Below are 24,744 nucleotides of genomic sequence, written 5' to 3'. Positions count from 1 at the left end.
TTCGCCGGGCAAGAGTGAGACAAAAGTGGTGGGGATAGCGAAGAGTCGGTATCGTGTACACAAAATCGAGTCGCTAACGAGGAAATACTGTACATACATACGTGAAATCACACGCGTCGATGTACATTCTCCACACGTTTGTACCGCTGGCGCTACTGCTATGAGTGCATATCCGTGTACTTCAATACATGTTGAAGTTAAAAATATATTTTTACACTGGATTAAATAGGGCGCCCTGGAGGTCGAACCCCTGAATGTCAATTGTTAATATCTCGAAAATAAAGCTCCAGATTGCAAAATGTTAATGGATTTTTCATGTTTTTCGGTTTGTCCTATAATTTTGGGACACACTGTATTTTGTGCCCAATCTTTATTTATATCTAAACATGAGCTAATTCCAATTATTTTTAATTTTTCTACAAAACCCTGCCGCAGACAATATCAACTTGAAATAATGCGAGTCGCGATTGGTCTCATTTTTAGTAGATAAACAATTAAAAAATATTTTTAGAAACATTTTACCAAAAATATAAGTTTAAATTTAACTCGCGTTATGTAAAGATAGTAAACTATAGCCTTGTTGTTGACATGCTGAAAACGCGTGTACGTCTGTTGTTTCTCTGGTAAAAAAGCGCGATTCCGTACAGGCCTATGTAAGAACTGGTGAGGATGAAAATACACAGTATGGGAATCGCGAGAGTCGCGCACTATCGCAGCAACTGCAGTGTATTATTTATCTGTTTTAAATAAGATAAAACATGATCTCGAGTTTCGGAAACTGTGTTTTGAATGCGCCTAAAACAAAAATATGATATCCTATATAATAAGACGCTTAAGGTGGATGTTAGTTTGTTTGCAAAATCTTTCCAGACGTTTTTTTTTCGTACTTCTCGATGACCTACAAGGTTCAGATTCGACATGAAGTTTCCTCGGCGCCCCAAGATGCCGTAAAAAAATCAAAACCCTGGAAAATTCGATAATGGGTAGTACCTGTGGCCTAAAACAGGTATTTATGTACAATGTAGTAGCCGCTACTGCATTGTATGTAGGCCTGCACGCGGGTCGAGCTCGAACTCGAGGTTAAAGACGAAGCGAGACAAAGCATCATGCTTTCTCTCTTTCGTAGCTGACGGTAACTTCGTGTCGACTCTTTCGTCCTGTCTCGCTCGCTCACGAGTTCTCTCACTCCCGACCGAAGGATTCCAAGAAGTGGTGAAAATACAAACGCACTCTCAACGCAGAGTCGAAATGCGCCGTTTATTTGGGCTCTCATGGAGGCAAACAAAAAAGCGTTGTTGTAAGAGTGAATGTGCACCACAAATTTCTTCGATTCGGGGTCTTTGCCACGCATTAGTTGTTGTAATAATATCGAGAATTATTTATTTTCTAAGGGGGGTCTCAAATGTCGGTGGGCAGTGAGTCTGGGCACATATGTGACTTTGGCCCCTTGAAATGCCCTTCAGGAGACCAATTAGACAGGTACAGAGACCCTTCTGATACGCAAAATTTGTAAAATTTCGTATTTCGCAGCAAAAATTGTTTCTAGGAGAGTTTCCAACAAAATTTTTGGTTATCTTACGCGTCTTATTATATAGGATAGTAATGTTTGGCGAAGACAGGCTAAAAACTAGTTATGAATAAATAACGCTACCTCCATTGTAGACGGCATTTAAATTATGAAATAATAACTTGGTAAATGTTTACTTTAGGTGAGGATTCTCCGATTTCTCCTTGACATATATTGTTAAGGTCATCATTCTGAACAACATTTCCCTCAAAACGTTTTGGTGCTAGATTTTGGTTTACGAGATAATCGCAAAAAACTTCACTTAACACTAGAACTACCGACGGTTTCACAGTCGACGGTATTAGTATTGGTTGGGGCTAGGTCAGTGCCGGGGGGCGCGCCCGCTTGAGACTGCGGATACAAGCATCGCGCGATGAGGTCAATATCGCCATTGTTGTCAAAGTCTGTTAGAAATGTTACACCCGGTATATTCGGCTTTACCATGCAGTGTGGTCAGCAACAAGGTCATCATTCTCAACAGTTCCCTTTAAACTTTGTGGTGGTTGGCTTTAGTTTACGAGATATTCGCATAAACTTTAGTTAACACTAGAACTACCGAATGTAACACATACTCACATTCGCTATCATGCTTTACGCCCCCCCCCCCCCCCCCGCCCTAATCTAGCCCCAACCACCACTAATATATTCGGCTGTGAAACAGTCGACGTTGACGAGAAGATGGTTGTGTTAGTAACGTCTGTATAGGCAGATTTCAATGTATAATTATGCCAAGTTTTTTGCGAATATCTCGTAAACCAAAGCCGAGTGCCAAAAAGTTTAGAGGGAAATGTTGTTCAGAATGATGACCTTGACAACATATGTGAAGCTCAAAGACATCGGCATATACCTCCCCTAAAGTAAACATTTACCGAATATTTTTCTGTTCTCTCTATCAAATCATTTTCGAATTCGCGTCTTTGAAACGCCCTAGAACCCCTTCTGTTATATTTTAAGTAATGTGGGGAGTGTAGAACCGCTTCTTTCAAATAGTAATAATATTTCAAATAATGAGGTTCGTTTGCACGTTTTACCGATATAAGGAATCTTCGCCAACTCAGTGGCTCCCCGATTTTACATCAGGTTCGTCCACAAAACTTCACCCATCTGCGGCTCCCCGATTTCGCATCAGGTTTGCCCGTATCCCACAGCACCCTAATTTCGCATTAGGTTCGTCTCTAAATCTACTACCCTCCTAATAGCACTCGGGTTGTTAACCAGAGTAGTCTGTGAATACTCCAACCTCCTAGCAGTTCCTCGACTGGATGCCAAGTTCGACTGCAAATTTCATCCTAAGTAGTGGCACTCTGATTACGCATCGGGTTCGTCCGCATCCCTAATTAACAAGCTTGTAAACCATATTCTTTGGGAAATACCCCTCTTGTCGGTCTTTCGCGTTGCTGCAGAAATGCGTTTTCACGATTATATACAGATACACTTATTCAAACAGAAAATATAATAAAGAATCATGTTTTTCGTAACTAAATAACGAAATAATTCAGAGAAAAATCATTTGTTCCTTCAAAAAAAAAAACGACACCACTCAAGCGACAAGTTGCATAGATAGCCACCGTACGTTTATCGTTCAGAGAGTACCTACGCCAAACGGTACGAAAGATCATATTAACATCTGTGGGCGCTTTACAACTTTTTGCGACACGTAATGTATGTACACGCCTGCTATGCTCTTTCTGGTTAGAACACGAATAGGAAGGGCTATCTTCTCCATCGGGTGTGTGTAGTTGTTCGAAAGAAATGTACAGGCGTGCAAATATTACGTTGTTGTAAATGTTTAGTCTCTTGAAACTTGAAAGATAGAAATTCAATTTTCAAAAACTTCTTCTACTTAGGAACCAATTACATATTTGCCAATTTTATTTTGTCAGATTTTAAATATTTCTACATCTAAATCTAACAACAAGTAATATCTTTAACTGGTTTTCGACTAATGTACGTTCTAGACAATATCTATGGTAGGTATTCTACTCTGTTTCCAATATAAATTAATTTTTAAGAAAATTAAAACCGACTTAAAAAAAAAGTAAAAATGCACTAAAAAGTAAAAAAAAATTTCCTTATATAATCTACGACTGTAGCGTTATGTAAGTTGGCAACGTGTAAATGTGAATCGGTGGTTAGTGCGAAAAACGGGTACAGGAGGCGTGCGAGTCGTGATCGTTCTAGAACCGGCAAAAACGTTATGAGTGCGTTGAAGGCAATCGTGCAATAAAAGCTTTTCTTTGGGCAAATAACATGTCGTTCATTTGGCTGTGCCATACCCGCAGAACCCAGTCGTCAGGCCCGATTGTGCCTAACAACGACTCTCAATTTTTTTAAGTCGGCGCCAGATATAATTTTAAAATCAAATTATTAACATTGCACTGAAATTTATAAAAAAAATGTACAAATATTAACCCTCAAACACCACATTATATTTTCCTACGCTTCCACCACACTGGGTCCGCGCGACCCAGAATCGTCTTTCCTCTATATATCAGGATTTTCTACACCGATTTAAACAATTTGTTTTTAATCAATTCGTTAGACAATAAGGAAATGGAAAATATTATCTAGAGTTTGGTAAAAAAACTTTTGATGTTCAAGATTTTGAGAAAAAAATGCCCGTGTTCTGAAAGTTCCGTTTTTTCTTCTTTTAATCGCAGTTTGTTCTAAAAAAAAAGGTACGAGGATTTTATTATTCATCAATCGAAAGGTTTTGAGTCGTATTTCAAGAAAATATATATGTCATTATGATTGCTTAAAAAAAATACAATTATTTCGAGAGGTAAAGTCAAGTGATTTTTTACTTCTTCCGAACGAATGTTCTCTGAAATTATACAATGAAATGGTTGGAATAATAATTTATTTTATAAAAACAGTATTAATCACTATGAAATCATTCATTTACACAAAGAACAGTCGCAACATATTTTCGCCACGTATTCCCTACACATCGGCCGATCGCATTTTAAACACTTTCTATCAATTGAAAAGTATGAGTTCGACTTTACACAGTGTAGAAATACTGCCGGAACAACAAACCACTGAACAAACAATAATGTTCTGTAGCAACTGTTAACTCCACTTTTCCGAAAATACTGACGTGGACACCACACTGGGTCTCCGTGACCCATAAACCTTTTTCACGATGTCACTCGGTTTCTTCAGGTAAATTAGGGGTCTCGTTGTGCGGAATTCGTAGTAGGGGTTCCAAAGTTCTTCTCCCCATTACAACAGCTCCCCACCATTTACCGTTTAGTAATGGCCACGAATCTTCCAAACGGCCTGGGTCACGGTGACCCAGTGTGGTGTTTGAGGGTTAACAAACAAACTGTATTTATACTTGCTATCTATGATTATATTTTATCTTTTCTGTAAAGAGCCTAACGCGATAGTGAAAAATACTCTGAATATCATCTGTCACTAATTAAATCCGGTAAACTAGTCGATTAGCATGACCATTACCGATTTCGATGACCTTGAAATATGTTGTAGAAGCATGATTCTGAACAAATTTTTCCTATACATGTAACCGGCGGTCGGCCTTACTTTCTAAGATATGCGCAAAAAACCTTGGTAAACTTTTCCTCGTGGATTTAAAGGGATTTTTTTTAATCCCCTTACCACGATCGACTCTCTGTACAGTATTTCTGTTGACTAATTTCGACACAACGCATTCCATTTTCCAACTTGTCCCGGGTATTAGTATTGGTTGGGGCTAGACTAGTGCGGGGGGCGCGTAAAGTATGGTAGCCAACCGATGTGAGTTTAACTAAAACATAATTTTTTCGCTAGAAAGAGGGTGCTTTCAAGAGCACCTGTTGGGTGTGTGGGGAGGGTCCCGTCAATACCTCGACCATGGTCGGCGGCGCCGGCACCGCCGGATATTAGGATGCCTCTGGTTCTGAAACGTAATTTTTTGCAGTCTCATTTTTAGCATCCCCAAACTCACATCGGTTCGCCACCATGCTTTACACGTCCGCAAGCGGACGTGCGACCCCCGCGCCGGTCTAGTCCCAACCAATATTAATACCCGGGACAAGTTGGAAAGTGGAGTGCGCAACAATTGTTTGTTTTCTGTTTTCGTCGTAAACAAACAAATGTTACGCGCCGTCATGCGATGCTTCTGTCGCGCTCAGAAATTCTAAGTAAAGAATTTTGCAAATATCACGGAAACTAGGGCCGACCGCCTTGTATAGGAAAAAGTTGTTCAGAATCATGCCCCCTACAACATATTTCAAGGTCATCGAAATCGGTGATGTTAATGCTAATCGACAAGTTTATCTTAAGTCCTTATATATTATGGTATATTGTTAAATTTATATCCAGTAGAAGGCGAATATGAAGCAGCTGTGTTTTATATGCGATACATTACTTGGAAGTAAAATTAGAGAATTGTAGTGTCAAGTATGACTGGCTAAGACCGTTTATTTTACATACGAATATTGAGAAATTCTTTTCTTCTCAGTGCTCTTTGTGTCTTGTAATTAGTCATTGTTTGAATTAATCATTTCTTTTTATTAATTATCATTTGTACTGTGTAAATCTGGCGCAAATTCAAAAAATTGAGAGTCGTAGATTAAATGAGGGAAAAAAGTTATGTTTTACTTTTTAGTGCATTTTTAATTTTTTTTTAAGTCGGTTTTAATTTTTGTAAATTTGTTTTTATTTTTTACTTATATATATTTAAGTTATATAACTATGGGCAAATGAAAAATGGGCAGACCTGCAAAAGTAGCTGCTCGTAAAACAAAAGAACCGTTTGCTAGAAACCGAAAATTCCCAAAATAAACAACTTAAAAAAGTGAGATTAAGGATGTCTCAAATTCGTTTTCATTAAACAGTACTGGCAAAGTATTGGACCAATATTGATGCAGTGTGGGATGGGACCACCGAAGCATAGCCCTGGTTCGAATAAAAGAAAAGATCATCAAAATCGGTCCGTATGTTGAGGAGTTGTGCGCGGACAAACATATAAAGAATGATACGAACCGTTTATTTTGAAAGTGGCCTAAGTCCTTTTTTCAATTGTTTTTTGTTGACTGTCGTAACGTGTACAACTTGAAGTTAGTATTAAATATTTATATATAATTTTTTTTAAATATAAATAGACTTAGGGCACTTTCAAAATAAACGGCTCATATGCAGGTCGAATGTATAACCTTCTCCTTTTTGAAGTTGGTTAAAAACCATTCATCATGATAGCGTAAACGATACAGTAGTTGACCACCTAAGAGCTCTAGTTTAGGTAAACACTATGGAATAAGTAACTTGAATTTTACAAATGAAGTTTTGTTATACCAGGCGGAAAGAGCAGTATCGAAGATGATTATAACACCAAAGAAACTTTGAGAAATCAGTAGTTTCCATGTTATGCTATTATAAAGAAACATAACTCAAAATTGTAGTTATTGACCGGTCGTGACATAGATGTTGACCGGTCCAGGTACAGTCGTTGACCACTTGCTGAATATAAAAGAAAATGGCATATTTTTTACTTTAAAATCACTTTTATTGAAACTATCTGTCAACATATCAAAATCAAAGACATATTTTCTTGGGGCAGAGTAAGTTTCGTGTGCACGTATGGTGTGCACTTTACCGCGGTCTCACTGGCTTCTCATTCGTTTTTTTAGTTTCTTAATTTTCTCTCTCATCTACTCTTTCTTTTCTTCTTCTTCTCCTTCTCTTTGCATCTCTTTACCTCTTTCATTTTCTTCTTTTGCTTTTTCTTTTCTTTTTTCTTTCGTCAAGCGCCTTTGATCTCCGAATTATCGTACCGACCTCCGTACCAATGAAAAATCAGAAGTCATCGGAGGTGTATACCCGAAACCATATATAAAAGCAAGGCACATTGCCCCGTGCCTTGAAAGATTTAAATCAGTTTTCATCGCGGTCTTTTAGCTCGAAAATTACGAATAGTCAATAACTGTATTACTGTCCATTCGCCGAACCAGTTATTGAACACCCCGTAAAATACAACATAATCACGTTCGGTACTGGACGTATGAAGAATGTTAACTTTGAGTCCTTGTCACATATTATGATCAATGCCATTCACGGTAAACAAAACTGAACAATGATTATACATTCATTAAAGAAGTCGCCGCTTTAAAGATGCCCGCTAAGCCGTTACCTTCTTTGAGAGTTGAAATTACGCATTTGCCTTTCCGACGATTTCACGGCGGAACGCTTGTACTGAAATCATCGATTGTTGGTTGAAACGAAAGGTAGGACTGTCTTTTCTGCTCAAAGTGCATCATTGATGCGGAAACGCGCAGGTTCATTAGACTATGGCGACAGAAATTTGAAGTGGTCAACTTCTGTACCCTGGTCAATAACTGTATCGTTTACCCTACCAATTAGGGAATATGTTCTATATAAGAACGAAAGAATCATGCAAATCGGTCCACGCGTTACAAAATTATGCGCGAACATACGTACATTCACCCGTTGGTGCATAGATGGACTTTAAAAATACAAGTATCCACGTTGGATGCTCCTGGAACCCCAGTAAAAAGTAACATTGATTGACCACGATAAAAAACATCTGTGTGCTTACGACTCTTTATTAACACTCAAACTATACAGATCTCAGCGAACATTAAACTTACTCCATAATATACGGCAAAAGTATTAATAAACACAATTTATTTATTTATTTTTTAAATGAACTGAATGCGAACAATGTGTCTGGAAGCTAGACTGACAAGGGGAGGACACCATGAGGTAGACACCGATTTTTATGAGCCTTGGCACGATGAATCTATGTCGAAAATAAGTAAATAGGTGTCCGAGATAATAATAGAGATATTTACATGGAAATTATTAAAAATTTCATAGTGGCCGTGGGGTTTTAATGGGTAAAAATCCCATATTACCCTGGCGCCACCGAGGGATTCCCCTCCGGAGGAGTCGAGGTGCCTTTTGAAGATTTCCTCAAGTTAAAAAAAAAATTTATAAAGTTTTTTTTAACGTGGATACATCTTCAAAAGGCGCCCAACGCCTCCAAAAGGGAATCTCCCACGGACGCCAGGGTAGTGTGGGATTTTTATCCACTAAAAAAACCCCACGGCCACTATGAAATTTTTAATAATTTCCATGCAAATGTCTCTATTATTAAGGCCCATTGGCAGAAACGCTCGGACACCTATTTACTTATTTTCGACATAGATTCATCGTGCCAAGGCTCATCAAAATCGGTGTCTACCTCATGGTGTCCTCCCCTTGTGAGTGTCAACTCCATTGCTACAGAAACAACAGACGGCGATAAGATGTTCTACGGTTGGGGGTCTAGTAGACCTCCATGTGTGCACTGCCGGGTTAAAACTGGAATTCTATATAATCCTAGAGGATCTAGATAATATTAAAAAAAAAAAAATTATCATGCAAATCGGTCCACGCGTTACAAAGTTATGCGCAAACATACATACATAATGAAATATACGTGACGAATTGAGAATCTCCTGCTTTTGAAGTTGATTAACAAAATCGTCAAACACGTAAGTCAGGGTAATATTTGGGGTAGTGTTTCTCTTAGAATCGAAGGTGCGATAATATCTTGGGACGCCCACTAATTTTATTCCTTTTGGTGCTAAGGAAGTACGCAAAATTTGCCTCAAAAAGCTTAAAGTTTCGATATATTATAAATTTTTTATTTCCTTTTATTTTTTGTCCACCTTTAGAAAATAATCGTACACTTGGAACAAAGGTTCCTGGAAAACATATATATATTTTACCGCCACAGTCCAAAGACTGGAGAAACTTCTACCACCTTCGTTCTTTCATCACTTAACGATATCTTAAAGATATTGTCGATATATCGTTAAGTATCAATAAGTTATCGATAAGATATCGAAAATCGATAGTTCCAACTCCAGTTCCATCACATATTTGCTTACATACAGGGTTGTATATTTAAAAAACAGCTGTTTGCAAGACCGCAGTTTCGTTCGGGACTTTGAGCCTCTTGAGGCAGAGTTTAGAATTGTTTGATCGAGCTGAAATTGTACATATATATTTACCACGCCAAAGGGAAATAAATCAGGGGGTGTCTTGGACGGAATTCTTAAATTTAGAAAAAGTCATTATAAGGGACACCCTAACTTGGGGAGATGCCTGCGTGAATTATGTTTTGCATAATGTATAAAATATTTTGTATTAGTTAAGAGTAATATTACAGCATAATAGAATGGTTAACAGTGTATGAATGTGTTCAGTTTAACAGCTGTTCGTTTGTTTGTAAAACAACGAATATCACATTATTTAAACATTTTCCCGATTCAATGTTAATACAGAATAATAAAGTGCAACTAAATAACAAATTGGATTTTTGTAGATTTAATATTTCATGAAAGAAATAAAACAAATCAAATATTGTATTCTCAGTATGTATGCAGGTATATTTAATGTTATATAATGAATACTATGTCATCAAATACTACTGCAAATACTATTCTTTCAGAAATATGTCGATTCGCATACAATTTGTCCTAAAAATAATAAAACTTTTTTCTGTCACTGTGGTTGATATTATCTCACTCAACTTGATAATTAGGATGGTCCTTATTTTTTAACTTCTGACTTTCTGTCTCTCTCCGCTCCCCAAATTGTGACACTTGGTGAGAAAATGATATGTGCAAAATTTCCAAGGGATTGTACAATGGGAACCGGTGACGCATTTGAGTCCAAGTTTTGAAATTTTTGTGACTTCCCGGCAATTTCGGACATAATTGTATTCGGCTATATGGGAAGTATCAGTGAATATTTAAAGTACCATTTCTTAGGTCTATAAGAGTATCATTTGTGTGTGACTTCAAACAGTATAAGTACTCAAAATTAGCATAAGTATAACGCTGCGTCTGAGCCATTGCGCGCGACTACGCAAATAGATTATCATATTTTCTATAAACAAAAATTGGATTATTTGTTAAAACTGTGATTAGTTAAGTTGGTGTGGGTTAGATGGTTTAGCGACCTGCCGTAAGGGGGACTGCCAACTTTTGGGAGATTTAAATATGTTTTATCTTAAATCTCCCAAAAGTTACACATTTTTTTATCTAAAATCTCCCAAAAGTTACACATTTTTTATCTTAAATCTCCCAAAAGGGAGAGTTGTTAAACCATCTAACCCACACCAACTACTGATCGCTGTTTTTTAATTTTTAATTTAATTTAATTTAATTTAATTTAATTTAATCTAATCTAATTTAATCTAATTTAATTTAATCTAATTTAATCTAATTTAATCTAATTTAATCTAATTTAATCTAATTTAATCTAATTTAATCTAATTTAATCTAATTTAATCTAATTTAATCTAATTTAATCTAATTTAATCTAATCTAATCTAATCTAATCTAATCTAATCTAATCTAATCTAATCTAATCTAATCTAATCTAATCTAATCTAATCTAATCTAATCTAATCTAATCTAATCTAATCTAATCTAATCTAATCTAATCTAATCTAATCTAATCTAATCTAATCTAATCTAATCTAATCTAATCTAATCTAATCTAATCTAATCTAATCTAATCTAATCTAATCTAATCTAATCTAATCTAATCTAATCTAATCTAATCTAATCTAATCTAATCTAATCTAATCTAATCTAATCTAATCTAATCTAATCTAATCTAATCTAATCTAATCTAATCTAATCTAATCTAATCTAATCTAATCTAATCTAATCTAATCTAATCTAATCTAATCTAATCTAATCTAATCTAATCTAATCTAATCTAATCTAATCTAATCTAATCTAATCTAATCTAATCTAATCTAATCTAATCTAATCTAATCTAATCTAATCTAATCTAATCTAATCTAATCTAATCTAATCTAATCTAATTTAATTTAATTTAATTTAATTTAATTTAATTTAATATAATTTAATTTAATTTAATTTAATTTAATTTAATTTAATTTAATTTAATTTAATTTAATTTAATTTAATTTAATTTTAATTACAATAGACGGGTTAGACAATCCTTTGGTACAATTAATTACAAAATGAGGTAGAGAAACGGACGCATATTAAGAAAGAAAGACAGAGAGAAAGAGAGAAAAAAGAAAAGCATGAATATATAATATGAGATATTCATATGAGATTTTTTGCGAATATCCCGAAAACTAAAGCCGAGCGACGGCAACATGTATAGGAAAAGGTTGTTCAATATCATGACCCGGACAACATATTGCAAGATCGTCGAAATCGGTGAGGACTGTCCTTTTATAAATAATCACCTTTTGTTCATAATTTTTATTAATAGTTACTTATATGATTATTAGCAAATAATAAATAATCAAAGTTTTGTACATAGGAAATATTATAATCTATATTTGCGCAGTTGCACACAGTGGGTCATTGTCAGACGCGGCGTTATCCCTACACTAATTTTAATGGTACAATTCAAAGATTTGAAGTATACTGTTTGAAGTCACACACAAATGATACCCTTATACACCTAGGAAATTATACTTTTATTAAAAAATATTCACTGATACTTCCAAAATAGCCGAACACAATTACTTTCGAAATTGACGGGAAATCACTAATATTTCAAAACTTTGACTCAAATGCGGCACGGGTTCTCCTTGTCCAATCACTTGGAAATTTTGCACATATTATTTTCTCACCAAGTGGCACAATTGAGGGGGGTAAAACAAGAAGTAAAAGAAAATGTTTACCCCGATAGCTAAGGACTATCCTATTGATAATGCATGCAACGTAATTGAAGATGTCACAAAATTCAACTAACCTTGAACATGTTCGCCGTTAAATTTTACAGAAATTTCATGCTGTCCTTCCTCTCTTGGACCGTATTTAACTGACACAGTACCATCGTGATTATCTTCAATTACTGGCTTATCCATTTTTCCACTTGGCATTTTTACTTCGGCTGAAATAATATGATAAAATTTTACAATTATTAATTTATATCACTGAGTATGAAAACATGAATGCCATAGTACAAATATTTATAGAAAGAAACAGGTGCTTACAAGAAAAAAATTTATTTTTTAAAAAATTGAAGCATACGTTTAGTAAAATTTGATAAATCTAAATTGGCTTTGTATTACAGAACTTTCGGATTATTTATACCTGTATAAAAAAAAACTATTGAAATTCCTAAGGCACACGATAATTTCGACTACTTAAAAGATTAAGAAATCATGCTGATTTGTGTAGATTATCGAATCATTTCAATTTCACTATGGAAATATAAAACTTCTGCTGTTGATAAACGTCGTACAGTCTACGATTTAATAACAATATAATATCTATCGGAGCATGCAAAATGCTTGCACTTTTTTAGGGCACCTTTATTAGTTATCTTTCATACAGTATGTCAATGGGACTATGTAAAAGTCAACTAAAACTCTCCGAGTACCTAGATATATAAATAACTCGCATCAAACTATTTTAGGATTTTACGGGCAGAAAATCTTAATTTCCTTTGTCTAATAATAGTATAGCATAAGCGCATTAAGTAACAAGCAATGTAATTGAAATTTAAATTAATGCGAACACAATAATAATATTTATTTAAGAGGAATCACTTTAGTTTTATCATCTGCAGCATAATAGCCAGGAGAGTAATATATAATCATATTATTCGAAGACTAGATTAAGCTAGTAGATGATTAACATTCTACGATTTCCACCACACAATATCCCGATGCACCATGATTCCAATTAGTATTCGAAACAATTAATATTGTGCGTAACATAGAACAAATTAACGGTAGATATAATTTCCTGAGCACTGAAACCTTTTTTCGTTTGCACGTAGTAAAGACTCTGAAAAATTAATGGAGCGAAATCGAGTCCTGGCGACGGTTCCTCGTTCTCTGGATCAGTCCTGGTATAACAGACCGGGCCATACACAGCATTATCGCACTGACTGCATGTAATACTCTTCAATCCGTGTCTGTAGAATGTCGACAACTCCTGCCACGTAGTTTCAATCTCCTCTTCCCCCCAAATCATTTTCAAAGTTTCAACTCGGTCAACTCACTGATACCATTGGCATTACACGCTCGTTGATGCAACCAATCGGTGGATCGAATTTCACTTCTGAATTCGACATAATTTAAGATTATTTAACCTAATTATTTGCCTATTCCAAATGTTTAGTAATCGGAAGGAACGGAAAATCACTGGAGCGAGAATGAACCGTATATTAATTTCACATGGCTTTATGCAGGAATAACAACGACTGAAACCTGTACCTCTTTTTAATACAGAGTACTTTGCTAACACTTAGTAACATTCAACGTGTAAACAATTTTCTAGATCACACAGTCGAGGACTGACTATTTAAGAATAAAATTCAGAAATTATATTAAAATTTCTCATGTATCATCTATACACGTTAAACTCAATAAATAAATTTATTTGAAAAACTTTTCACCAACGAAATTTGCAATAGAAATTAAATATGTTGAGTTCAAAAATTGTTTTAGTAATTAAATAAGAACATGATTCAAGTAAAGACTGCTTAAGGGATAGTTAAACTAAATAGAATATACATAATTCGTTCTCCTTCAAAATATTCTCGTGTTCTTTTTTAAAAGATAGAATATAGAAATTGGTTCCTTCTCTAACACGACTGGAAACGTCTGGCAGAAGTTTAACGCTAAATTAGAAACACGCGAAACAGTTTATTTGCGTAAATTATAAAATTCATGTTTCTTTTTTTAAGTATTTTGATAAGAAGAAGTGAGACGAGCCTCGCTTTATAAGCAGGGAAAAGTTGAAAGAGAAACGTTGCCTCATAAAATTTCCGTCATTCTAAGAATAACTTCTTTGACGCCGTGTGTTTCTACAGGAGACGAAACTATCTTTTCCAGTTCCTATTACGAAATATATATGAACGCATCTGATTGGAATCAGTATCATTTTTTTCGATGGGACAAAAAAAAAAACATTTACATAGCGCGGGGGAGGTGAATTTTTCCGATCAATATTCATTAGAAAACTACTGTCGTCAACTGTTATACGAGTCTAATTCTTCAGTATATATGTAATAATTTTCAACCTTCATGTAGCACACACGTTTAGTAGAAAAGTTTTTAAGCAACTACCGAAAACTTTGAACATTCTAATATTACACACAAACCGATATTAGGATATTGTTTATTACATATCGATACTTGATACGTGAACCACAATCTCGCAACGGTATCTAATGAATTTATCACAATTCTACAGTACCGATGTGAAGACCAAGGAAACGACAAAGAAGAAACGATCATTCGGCTTATACGAGCACGATTACGACGGATTAATGAAAGGACGGAAAATTATTCGGTGACAGTATTAGATAATTTGTTCACTTGCGATGTGTGAAAAGGTGCTTCCTGTTCTATGATAAATTTTGTACTACTACTTAAGAGTACCTGAAAGTTAAATAAAATGTCCGGCAACGCAGGCGATAATGCGAAAACAGAGAAATGTACTTTTAAAGGGGACACACTTGTGCGTTACAAAGTCCCTACGTGTACACCCAAATCATTTTAGAGGCTAAAATTAGTCGATAAAGCTATTGACGTTGAGGAAAACAAGGATACTATTTCCCAGCGATCACAGATCAGATAATCAGACGTGAGTTAGAAAGAAGAATTGAATGTCAAGTACCGTGCGTAATAACGTGTTTCTCATTCATAAAACTTCCTATCAAGGTTTCTCAGAGGGGTAAACGAAGCCTTTGCGCGTTGACAAATATGGAAGAGAACGGTTTCTCGAGTTTAGCGACAGTAAATAGTGGAGGTATGGATCTATATCGCGAAAGAAGGTAGACCGACCGAACCAGTTACACCGTAAAAAATTCTCTCTGGACTTTTCTCTTCTTAACGAATGGTTGCAGCAGCAAAATTACTCCGAACACGAGTGGGCGTTTTTTGAGACTTCTCCAGCTGAATTGCGGCGTCAATCGACTTCTCGAGGGTATATCTCTGGCGCGACTGACGATCAAGACAGCACGGGAATCACTAGCGGGCGAACGATGCCGGCCCGGGCGACCTTTTTTTCCAGAACACCTACCGGCAGATTATATGTCACGCGGTGGTCGCCTTGTGTCTAATAAATCTTGCTACTTCTATCGCACCGAAGACTACACACACCGAACGAACGTTTCAAGTCGCCACACAGGCGTATAGGCGTATGCTTAAATAAAATAAAGATTATATCCTTACTCCAAAACTGGAGAACCATTCTTGCGTCTCTTATATCGACGGTACGCAGTAATGTCATTAAACACCTTTCTTTTGTAGTTATTTCTAGTGTTTAATTGCTCACTTAATTGACTCTTAAAACCAGGAGATTCTTAACACATTGACGGTAGTTGTCACATACGTGTGATTTCTTGCTTCGTTACTTTCTATGAGCTTAAGAAATCAATTGTATTTCATATTTATCATCGACATAACTGTACCATTCAAAGATTTATATCCTACTTAGAACATGCTCTTTTGATGGTTTGCAAATACCAATAAACAGTTGAAAAATTTAAGAAAGATTGACAATGAACGTTAGTTTACCTCAGAAGATGTGGTCGTCATAGTCCTAATATTAGAAAGAAGAAAGCATTCCATAACAGTTTCAGTATCGAGTACATTTTTTATTGTTCATATTTATTCACCTTCTTCGAAGAGATACATAATTCTATATCTGCGCATGACATAGGTATTTCCTATTACTGAAATTTTAACCACTTACTTAAATTTATTAGGTATAATAAATTTAATCTGTCACGATACAACAGACGAAGCTCAATGAAATACCATATTACTGCGATCACACTGTATTTATAAATGAAAGAAATGCCGCGAGTTAAAAATACTTACATCCGGATGTTTCATTTGCTTAAAAACGTTTTGAAATGCCAATGATTAGTATCGCGAATAAATAACGGATAATAAGTAATTTACAACAAAATGTACTACAAAACATATAGGAATTGGAATCATGTACTTCTTCCTGTCCTGAAAATTGTGTCGATTCAACAAATTGTTACTTAACAGATTATCCAATCGATCACGTATTCTCTATAAAATCATTGCAGTTAGTATCACTTGAGGTACACGTGAAATTTTCATAACTTTTACGATGTCATTAATGTAGTAGAAAATAAATCCATCAGTATGACGAAAGTGATTTTCTTCGTCCAACAGTTTCTTTTCATGTAATAGATTGCAAAGAATATTTGACAAATGTGTTTACAATTGTTCTTGAATTTTAATGATTAAATACATAATTCCCTATGCATAATTAATAATCATTTACAAGATGAATAATTTTATCATTCATACTGTATATCTTTATCAAGAACATGATAATATTTAAGTATAATAATAACCATGTATGAGCAAGAATTAAGGAGATATCAAAAAGACGGGTGTAGCTCCATTTTTGACAGTTTTTGAGTTATGAGTTGTAATATATGTAAAAAAAAATCTTCGTCGTTTGATGCACGTTTGATACAAATCCGATAAGAAATGAGCGATTTATTGAAAATTTTGAATCTGCGCCCATTACTGTTTTGTGCAATATTTTTGTTTTGGGCAGCTCCAGGATTGCAAAATTCGCCAAAGATAGAAATAAAAACTTATTAACTCAATAACTACTACTTATTCTGTGAAAATATATATTTTTCAATTAGTGTTAATTACTCTTTTTAATTTTAAGTCAAAGCAATAATTTTATCAACAGTTTTTTCTAATTTACTTTAAGTTGATACAGATGGAGCCCCAGCCCCTTGTTGCATGGGCCTCAATTGTACTTCCGTAGAGAAAGCATTTACATTCGAAAGAATTTGTAATTGTGCCCCACTTCATAAGTATTTTAAATTTTCGATAATGTTCATGTTTCATATTTTTTTTTAAGTTCGTATTTCAAATTCATAATGAAAGCATGATATTGTACCTCAGATACGGAAGAAAGAAAGGTGGGAAGAAATAAATAATAATGATCACGGAGTTTAGAGAAATGATATAAATTTTTGGTACATTTAACTGCCCCAGTTTCTATTAATAGCCAGTATTATTATTAAATTTTCAATCCAACTTCCATGACTTCTCGCATAGTTGCATAAGTTATTATCACGTGCAAGGAATTTGAAAATTCTTAAGATAGAAGAGAGAGGAATTTGGCGCGTAACATCCTGAGTTCCCTTCCAATCGCGTCGCTGTTTCCACTTTTCGCAGGAAGCCGTCGAGCAAGCGGATCAGTTCACTAGTAGGCATGAAACGCGTGCCAAGGGTAACATGAGTAACATAAGAAATCGAGCTTGTGCCTATTCGCCTCTTGACTAATTGCAAACAACTGAGATTCGATGAAACTACAGGATGTTGCAATATTCGTGTCACTTTAAATCACTTAAACTGTTACAAATATATCGACACGAAAGAAGCCAGAATGAGGAAGGTGATTGACCAAACGCACATGAATTACCTAATACCAATCTCAACACTTCTATCGTTTTTTTTTTATAACACTAACTCATATATACTAACTCATATACAAATTCATAGATACATCCTGTACAATATTATTTTGGATTCCTTTAAAGTTTCCTACTAGTGTTTTCATTAAAATGGATATCCGGGAATACGTCTCATTAGGTAATTTCTGTCGGTATACCATAAAATGGTATAGATTTGAAATGCAAGAAACACAAGTTGTCTTGAAATGTAAAAAATCGAACCCTTTAACCCGGCGGGAGCCGCACCCCATATTATAACACAGGTTGTCGCTACCGGGTCAAAAGTATCCAAACTTGAAACGTAAAAAACCACGGTTTCAGAATATATTTTTTTTTACTTTGTAATTCTTATGTTAAAGTACTGTGTTTTAAGAATCGAACAAAATTTATGAAATATTTTAAAATCTTTATTAAAGTGCTTTAAAAAATTGTAACAAAAACTCGAACAGTCTTCATACTTTCGCAATTAGCGCCTCAGTGGTAAATTTTACCCAGTAGCGCCTCCCGCCGAGTTAAGAAGAAAGGCGACTTCGATTGGATTATGCATCCCTGTAAATTAAAATTTTCTAATCCATCCTCTTCAATACTGTTCTGAAATAGTATAATACAATATAATTTTAAAGTTTTCATTCTTTCTTAAAATTTTAAAATAATGTAAAATTCATATTACGTGGCTTAACGGGTGGCTAAGTTGCATATTAAATTATATCTAATTTTTTACCAGACATAATGTGTACTGTTTGCAGATTGATCAAATATGCATTATTTTTATGTATTTGAACATTCTTATTACTATTTCCCTTTATACAGTTTTTAGTATTAGATATTATAAATTTAACACAGAATGAAAACTAATTAAGGAAAATCACTTTATCCCATTATTATCGCTCTCGTTAATTTTGGGATTGGGGCTTCAATTTTTAGGCCAATGACGAATCCACACATCCGGAGCCACTTTATCATTCAATATTAATATCACTGCCTGATTTCCGACACACGGCCGTTCACATAACTCTCTTTCTCCCTCTCCTTCTGCGCCTGCTCTCTCCACCTTATACGCTGACCATATTTTTGGGGTGATGGTGGAACTAGCGGCGCGAGGAACACTGCAAACCTGTCGTGCATGTCGTTTCGTACATCCTGTCCACACTTGAGTGTGTGAAGCGTGAATGAGGAGTAATTCTGGCGAAACTGCAGCATTCATTGCATACAGGGTGGCCTGTACAGACTGCTACAAGTTGTTCCCTTCGAAACTGAAAAACAAGTGCAGCTCGTACTTTGCATTAGTTATTAGATGCATATTTACGTATAAATCTCTATGTTTTCCTAAACAATCGAAAAAATTCTATTAAAAATATTTTCTATAAACGAGTCACACAACGAAGATTAATCGTTTATTATTTATTTTATTATACCTTAGTCTCCTGTTTATCACTATACTTGGTTGTTCTTTCTATCGAAGCACACGGAAGAATGAATTTAGTATGAAAAGCATGCAGTGTACAGGAAATCCTCGAAGGGCGCAAAAATACAAAACCGAGCGTTGATCTAACGAAATAAATATAATAGGCAACACCCTTCATCGACGCGAGTCATCCTTTCTCCTTTATCCTTAAGACCTATTCTCATCCTACATTTTTTGCAAATAGGTTGCGAACTTTCCCTTGGTAAGTATGTCGGCGATATCGTTTTCAGTGAGATTATAACGTATGAATATAGTGATTTCAAATATGGATATGTTTTGTACGCGCATGTTATACAGGGTTTCTCGTTATATTTTGTGCACTTTGGTTATCGCAATATATTAAAGTAGCTGCCGAATTCTGTTCTATAAATACTAATTCTTGTAACAAACTTTGCATATACACTATCTCTGTTGCTATTTCGGACAGCGCAACATATTCCGATTAACTACTAGACAGAGATACCGATCGTTGTTTACGAGATTCCCAAGATATCGCAGTATCAGCCAGTATTAAGATATATCCTGTGTAAAGCCGCGTATTCACCTGCGCATTCGCCCCGAATGTGCATTCGGCGCGCACCGATTTTTTGCTCGTGCGGCGCGCGGTCGGTGCTCAGCGTGCATTCGGCGTGCATTTGGCGCGCATTCGGCGCGTATTCGGGGATCGTGTAGTGTTCATTCACAATAGTCCCCATAAGTATCGATCCGAAGAACGAGAAGAAAAATCATGGATGAAAATATTCCAATAGCTAGTGCTAGTTTCATTGTATTGTATACATTGCTTAAAAAAAAATGGATAAAAAGAAACGTTGGTGGACGAGGAAAATATATACCAACAGGTACAACGAATATATACCAGCAGTCGCCTCGATATCAGTCCATACATTGTATCCGCATTCGTCGTTTCGAGGCAAACCGATCGGCAAATGACGAGTGCGGATACAATGTATGGACCGATATCGAGGCGATGCATTCGGGTCCCAACGACACCATGATGGAGTGAACGCCACAAATTTGTCTCAAGCTCCTTGAGGTATTCGAAAAACACGAATCCTTATGGAATCCTAGACACCCGCGTTATTTCGATACTATAAAAAAGGACGACGCGTGGTGTACAATTGCCCAAGAGATCGGAACGGAGGCGGAAGAGTGCAAGAGGAAAGTGGAGAGCCTAAAAAGCTCGTACAGACGGGAAAAGGGGAAAATTAAGAAGAGCACCACAACTGGACGAGGTAAATAATATTAAACACTTCTAAGGGAGAGTGGGGGAATTTCGAACGCGGGATAAACCCAAACACCGCGATATTCGCTGAAATCGCTTGTCCTGTCCTCTCGCGATATTGTTACGTGATGTAATAGCTATGTTTGGTATTACGGAAAGTGTTACGACGCAAGGCTGCGCGCAACTGCAAAGATAATGGTCGTGAAATGTTTTGGTAGCTTTTCTTATAATTTTACGCTCGAGTATTTTGAGTCTATAGTGCATTGAACCTATACTACCCAACAAAGCATAATTTTTTCGTAGTTCCGTTAACTTAATTCTAAATAAAATCAAGGGATCACTTTGTACATATACGTGCTCGTATTTGTTTTATTTGAAACTTCTTAGCTTCTGTTCATTTTGGGTAATTACGAACAGCGTATATGGGACTATTACAGACGATGGCATTTACCCTTTTATCTTAACATTTACCAAGTTTTTCACGTGTCCAGTATCCCGGAATTATGTTAGGAAGAGTATACGTACATATTCGTTGAAAGATATTGAGATAACCGTGAAAGAGGTTAAAGATTAAAGACTTTCCATCCGTCAGGCCTTTTGTTTCAATTTAACTTTTCCCTTAAGTGTTCGTAATTCCCCTACTCTTCCCCTACACGAAAGAGAAAAGAACAAGATACTATTCCAATGTATATTATTTCAGGAAGCGACGAAATTTACCATTCGAAATGGTTCGCGTTCAAGGCGATGCAGTTTTTGGACGACAATACGGAACCCAGAAACACTATAAGCGTAAGTTGTTTCTCTAATTACTTTCTGATATATCATATGCAACCAAAGATCGAAGTGTGCCCATAAGAATGTACTGGAAGAGAATTTTACTTAAAAATGAATTACTCAAATTAGGATGTTAAATTTTTTATTGCAACATGCTATTACTTTCTTACATATTAAGTTGGCACATTAAGCATTGCATTTTGTATTACATTAAGCATATTTATCTTGCCAATGAACAGCTCCTGACGTAGAAAAATATTTTGCCAAATCGTCGCGCATTTTCTCGGCGGTTACTTTACTTCTACGTGCAACCGACCTGAAAGGCAAAAGGGAAACTTGTTCGTTTTCTTGTCTCCAGTCTCCAGGCCGGATTTCTCCATTTTCTTCCACATCAAAACAAGTTGAGGGAGTGTAATAATTTCTTGAAGTTCTACTGTTTCGTAAAAAGTTATGAAGGCAAATCGTAGCCATGACAACAACTTGAGCCTTTTCGGGTTGCAACAGCAACGGTTTTCGCAATACCCGAAATACGCTCGATAGAACCCCAAAGGCATTTTCGACTACTCTACGGGCTCTGCTAAGTCGATAATTGAATATCCGTTTAATAGATCCTTTTGGACTAATCCCAGGGTATGGCTTCATCATATTAGGACCTAAAGCAAATGCAGAATCTCCTAAAAAAAAGAAAGGCATCTCGGCAGTTAATCCATCTATAGCAGATGACGCTGGAAGATTGAGCTTTTGCTCCTCGATCTGTTTGTATAGATGACAATTTTTAAATACTCCTCCATTCGATATTCTGCCTTGGCAGCCCGCGTCAACGAATAAGAAATTGTAGTTAGCATCCACTAACGCTAATAAAACGATGCTAAATTGAGACTTATAATTGTAAAAGTCACTTCCACTTTTTATTGGCGCTTGTATTAGTACGTGTTTTCCGTCAATAGCGCCAACGCAATGCGGAAAATTCCACATTTCCTCAAATTCATCTGATATTTTCTTCCATTCTTCTGCAGTCGATGGCATCTGAAAATTTCAATATTAATTTAATTTTATTGTTTCATTGTATTTAGACTGCCGATATGGATGAAGCAGTCGATGCTGACATCCTTATTAACCCTGTGGACGACGTCGCGCCCGAAGAAACATCACCACGGGCAAAACAAATTAAATCACCGAAAAAGTCGTGCAAACGTAAAGAAGACCCCCGAATCGATGAAGCTTTTAAATATTTAAAAACTGCCATCCATGCCCGTAATTCGGAGAGTGACGAGTGCCCGGCATTCGGGAGATATGTTGCGGCAAAATTACAAAAATTTAACAACCAGCACCGAATGGTGGCCCAACATAAAAGCAGCAATATACTCTATGAAATAGAAATGTCCTCCTTAATCCCGCCTTCACCCAATCCTTCGCAACAGCTCAATAATACTTCACATGCTCCTTCGTCCACATTCATTCCACAAGCTTCTTCATCCACATTCTATCCACAAGCTTCTTCATCCACATTCATTCCACCTGCTTCTTCGTCCACATTCATTCCACAAGCTTCTTCATCCACATTCATTCCACCTGCTTCTTCGTCCACATTCATTCCACAGTCTACAAATCCTGTTTCCCCACCTACACCGCCTACTACTACCATCTACACCGAACTTACTCCCGTTTCTAATAGACACGATTCACATAATTCATCACATTCAATCAGTGACAATTCCAACACCTACGACACCTATCCACAGTCTATTCCACCTTCCGAATCATCACATCCATCTCCATTTTCCAATAGTTCTGATTGTACGCTAAACTCATATTTCTCCCACTTCTCTGACACCGATAATTAAAATTTATATTAAAACACACACCTAATTATATTCTTTCGCATGTGTACAAAATAATATTTTTTTAAATAAATACTTTAATATGTATATTGATAAATAAATGACTTACCTTCACATAATGAATCAAACTCTCAATTATTGCTCCACACACCTCTGGTACAATTTTTTAAATAACCTGTTTTGAGATTCTAAATAGATATTGCATACTACTATACGAATCTCCGGTTGCAAGAAATCTTAATGTAATGGCCAATCTTTCTTCCGGCGTAATGGCTTTTCTGTAGGCAGTATCTTGTCTTGCAATCTTATCTCGAATATAATTTAATATAATAAAAAAATCTTCCGATGACATCCTCGTAAAGTTTTGAAATTGGTTGCTTCCCACTTCAGCATTTAAATCACGTAGAAATTTTTCGTTGCATCTGCTTGTATAAATTTTCCTCGTCCACCAACGTTTCTTCTTTTTATCCTTTTTTTTTTAGCAATGTATACAATACAATGAAACTAGCACTAGCAACTGCAATATTTTCGTCCATGACTTTTCTCCTCGTTCTTCGGATCGATGCTTATAGAGACTGTTGTGAATGAACACTGCACGATTCCCGAACGCGCGCCGAATGCACGCCGAGCACCTACCGCGCGCCGATTGCACGCCGAGCACCGACCGCGCGCCGCACGAGCAAAAAATCAGTGCGCGCCGAATGCACATTCGGGGCGAATACGCAGGTGAATACGCGGCTTAAGACAATCGGTCATCTGTGTGTCCACCCCAGTCTGCTTCAACAAAAGCGATTAAAAAGAGATGTAAACATTGAGGCCTAAAAACTGGCGGTCTTTTAGATTTTTTTAAAGAACATATTAACATTATTGTTCCCGTAATTATTTTGATTAATTATGTCACATCTGTGGCTATAATACTTCATCTTTGTATATGAAAATATTTGTCGTATAATACAGGTATAGGGGCTAGTTCCAAATGCGAGAATCGCTATAGTGATTTGCGATACCTACCTACTACTAATTAAACAGATTCTACGTGAAAGTATAAGCAAATTAGTTTCTTAAAATATATTAATAAATGCTGTTTCTGATGCGACCGGTTTAAAAAAAAAAAATTTTAAAATGGCAGCACTTTGAATGAAACATTCAATTTTCGGACATGCACATTTTATGCAATATAAAAGAAACTATGAATCAAATGAAATATCCGCGCTGTCAAAAGCTGCGTACCTAATGGTGTATCATAAAGCCATGTAAATTTGGAAGTAAATCGGTTGAATATTTTTTGAGTAATCGTGGGTACCGTGTTGGAAAACCTGGTTTCCAGAAAAATGCTTTTGAAGTTTTCATGAACGTATGGCAACATGTGAGCATTAGGGTCGACCTT

The 24,744-nt window shown here is 35.9% G+C and overlaps 3 protein-coding genes and 1 long non-coding RNA gene across 5 annotated transcripts in view; 2 read left to right on the top strand and 2 right to left on the bottom strand.

Moving 5' to 3' along the window:
- LOC143369382 (filamin-A-like) overlaps nucleotides 1-15,253 on the bottom strand; it is a 111,365-nt gene extending 96,112 nt beyond the window's left edge. The window contains exons 1-2 of one of the 2 annotated variants that reach the window (XM_076813250.1): nucleotides 15,211-15,253; nucleotides 12,329-12,469 (exon numbers count right to left, since the gene is read on the bottom strand). In XM_076813250.1, coding sequence (XP_076669365.1) covers nucleotides 12,329-12,469; nucleotides 15,211-15,238 — 169 coding nt within the window. In that variant the 5' untranslated portion in view covers nucleotides 15,239-15,253. Of the gene's footprint in view, nucleotides 1-12,328; nucleotides 12,470-13,343; nucleotides 13,576-15,210 lie in introns of those variants that run through there. The other variant, XM_076813249.1, reaches the window with a different exon arrangement.
- LOC143368818 (uncharacterized) overlaps nucleotides 1-24,744 on the bottom strand; it is a 252,712-nt gene that overhangs the window by 144,128 nt on the left and 83,840 nt on the right. The gene's annotated exons all lie outside the window — the stretch shown is intronic.
- LOC143369410 (uncharacterized) lies at nucleotides 15,101-15,552 on the top strand. The gene is made up of 3 exons (XR_013085401.1): nucleotides 15,101-15,177; nucleotides 15,255-15,367; nucleotides 15,440-15,552. It is a non-coding gene; the product is annotated as an uncharacterized LOC143369410 (long non-coding RNA).
- LOC143368762 (uncharacterized) lies at nucleotides 19,729-23,360 on the top strand. The gene is made up of 4 exons (XM_076811821.1): nucleotides 19,729-19,749; nucleotides 20,545-20,752; nucleotides 21,443-21,531; nucleotides 22,590-23,360. Exons 1-4 carry the CDS (start codon nucleotides 19,729-19,731, stop codon nucleotides 23,358-23,360), a joined length of 1,089 nt encoding a protein of 362 aa, XP_076667936.1.

The sequence above is a fragment of the Andrena cerasifolii genome, chromosome 5 (genome assembly GCF_050908995.1).
Source record: "Andrena cerasifolii isolate SP2316 chromosome 5, iyAndCera1_principal, whole genome shotgun sequence".
Taxonomy (NCBI): domain Eukaryota; kingdom Metazoa; phylum Arthropoda; class Insecta; order Hymenoptera; family Andrenidae; genus Andrena; species Andrena cerasifolii.
The sequence above is the reverse complement of the archived record's forward strand: the minus strand, read 5'-3'. Positions and strand labels throughout refer to the sequence as shown.

Bases quoted from the DNA above. Each gene is read 5' to 3' on its own strand.
- LOC143368762 (XM_076811821.1), top strand. From the start codon at position 19,729: ATGTCGGCGATATCGTTTTCA. The intron at 19,750-20,544 runs GTGAGATTATAA...ATTTGTCTCAAG, and splicing joins TGTCGGCGATATCGTTTTCA to CTCCTTGAGGTATTCGAAAA. The intron at 20,753-21,442 runs GTAAATAATATT...ATATTATTTCAG, and splicing joins GAGCACCACAACTGGACGAG to GAAGCGACGAAATTTACCAT.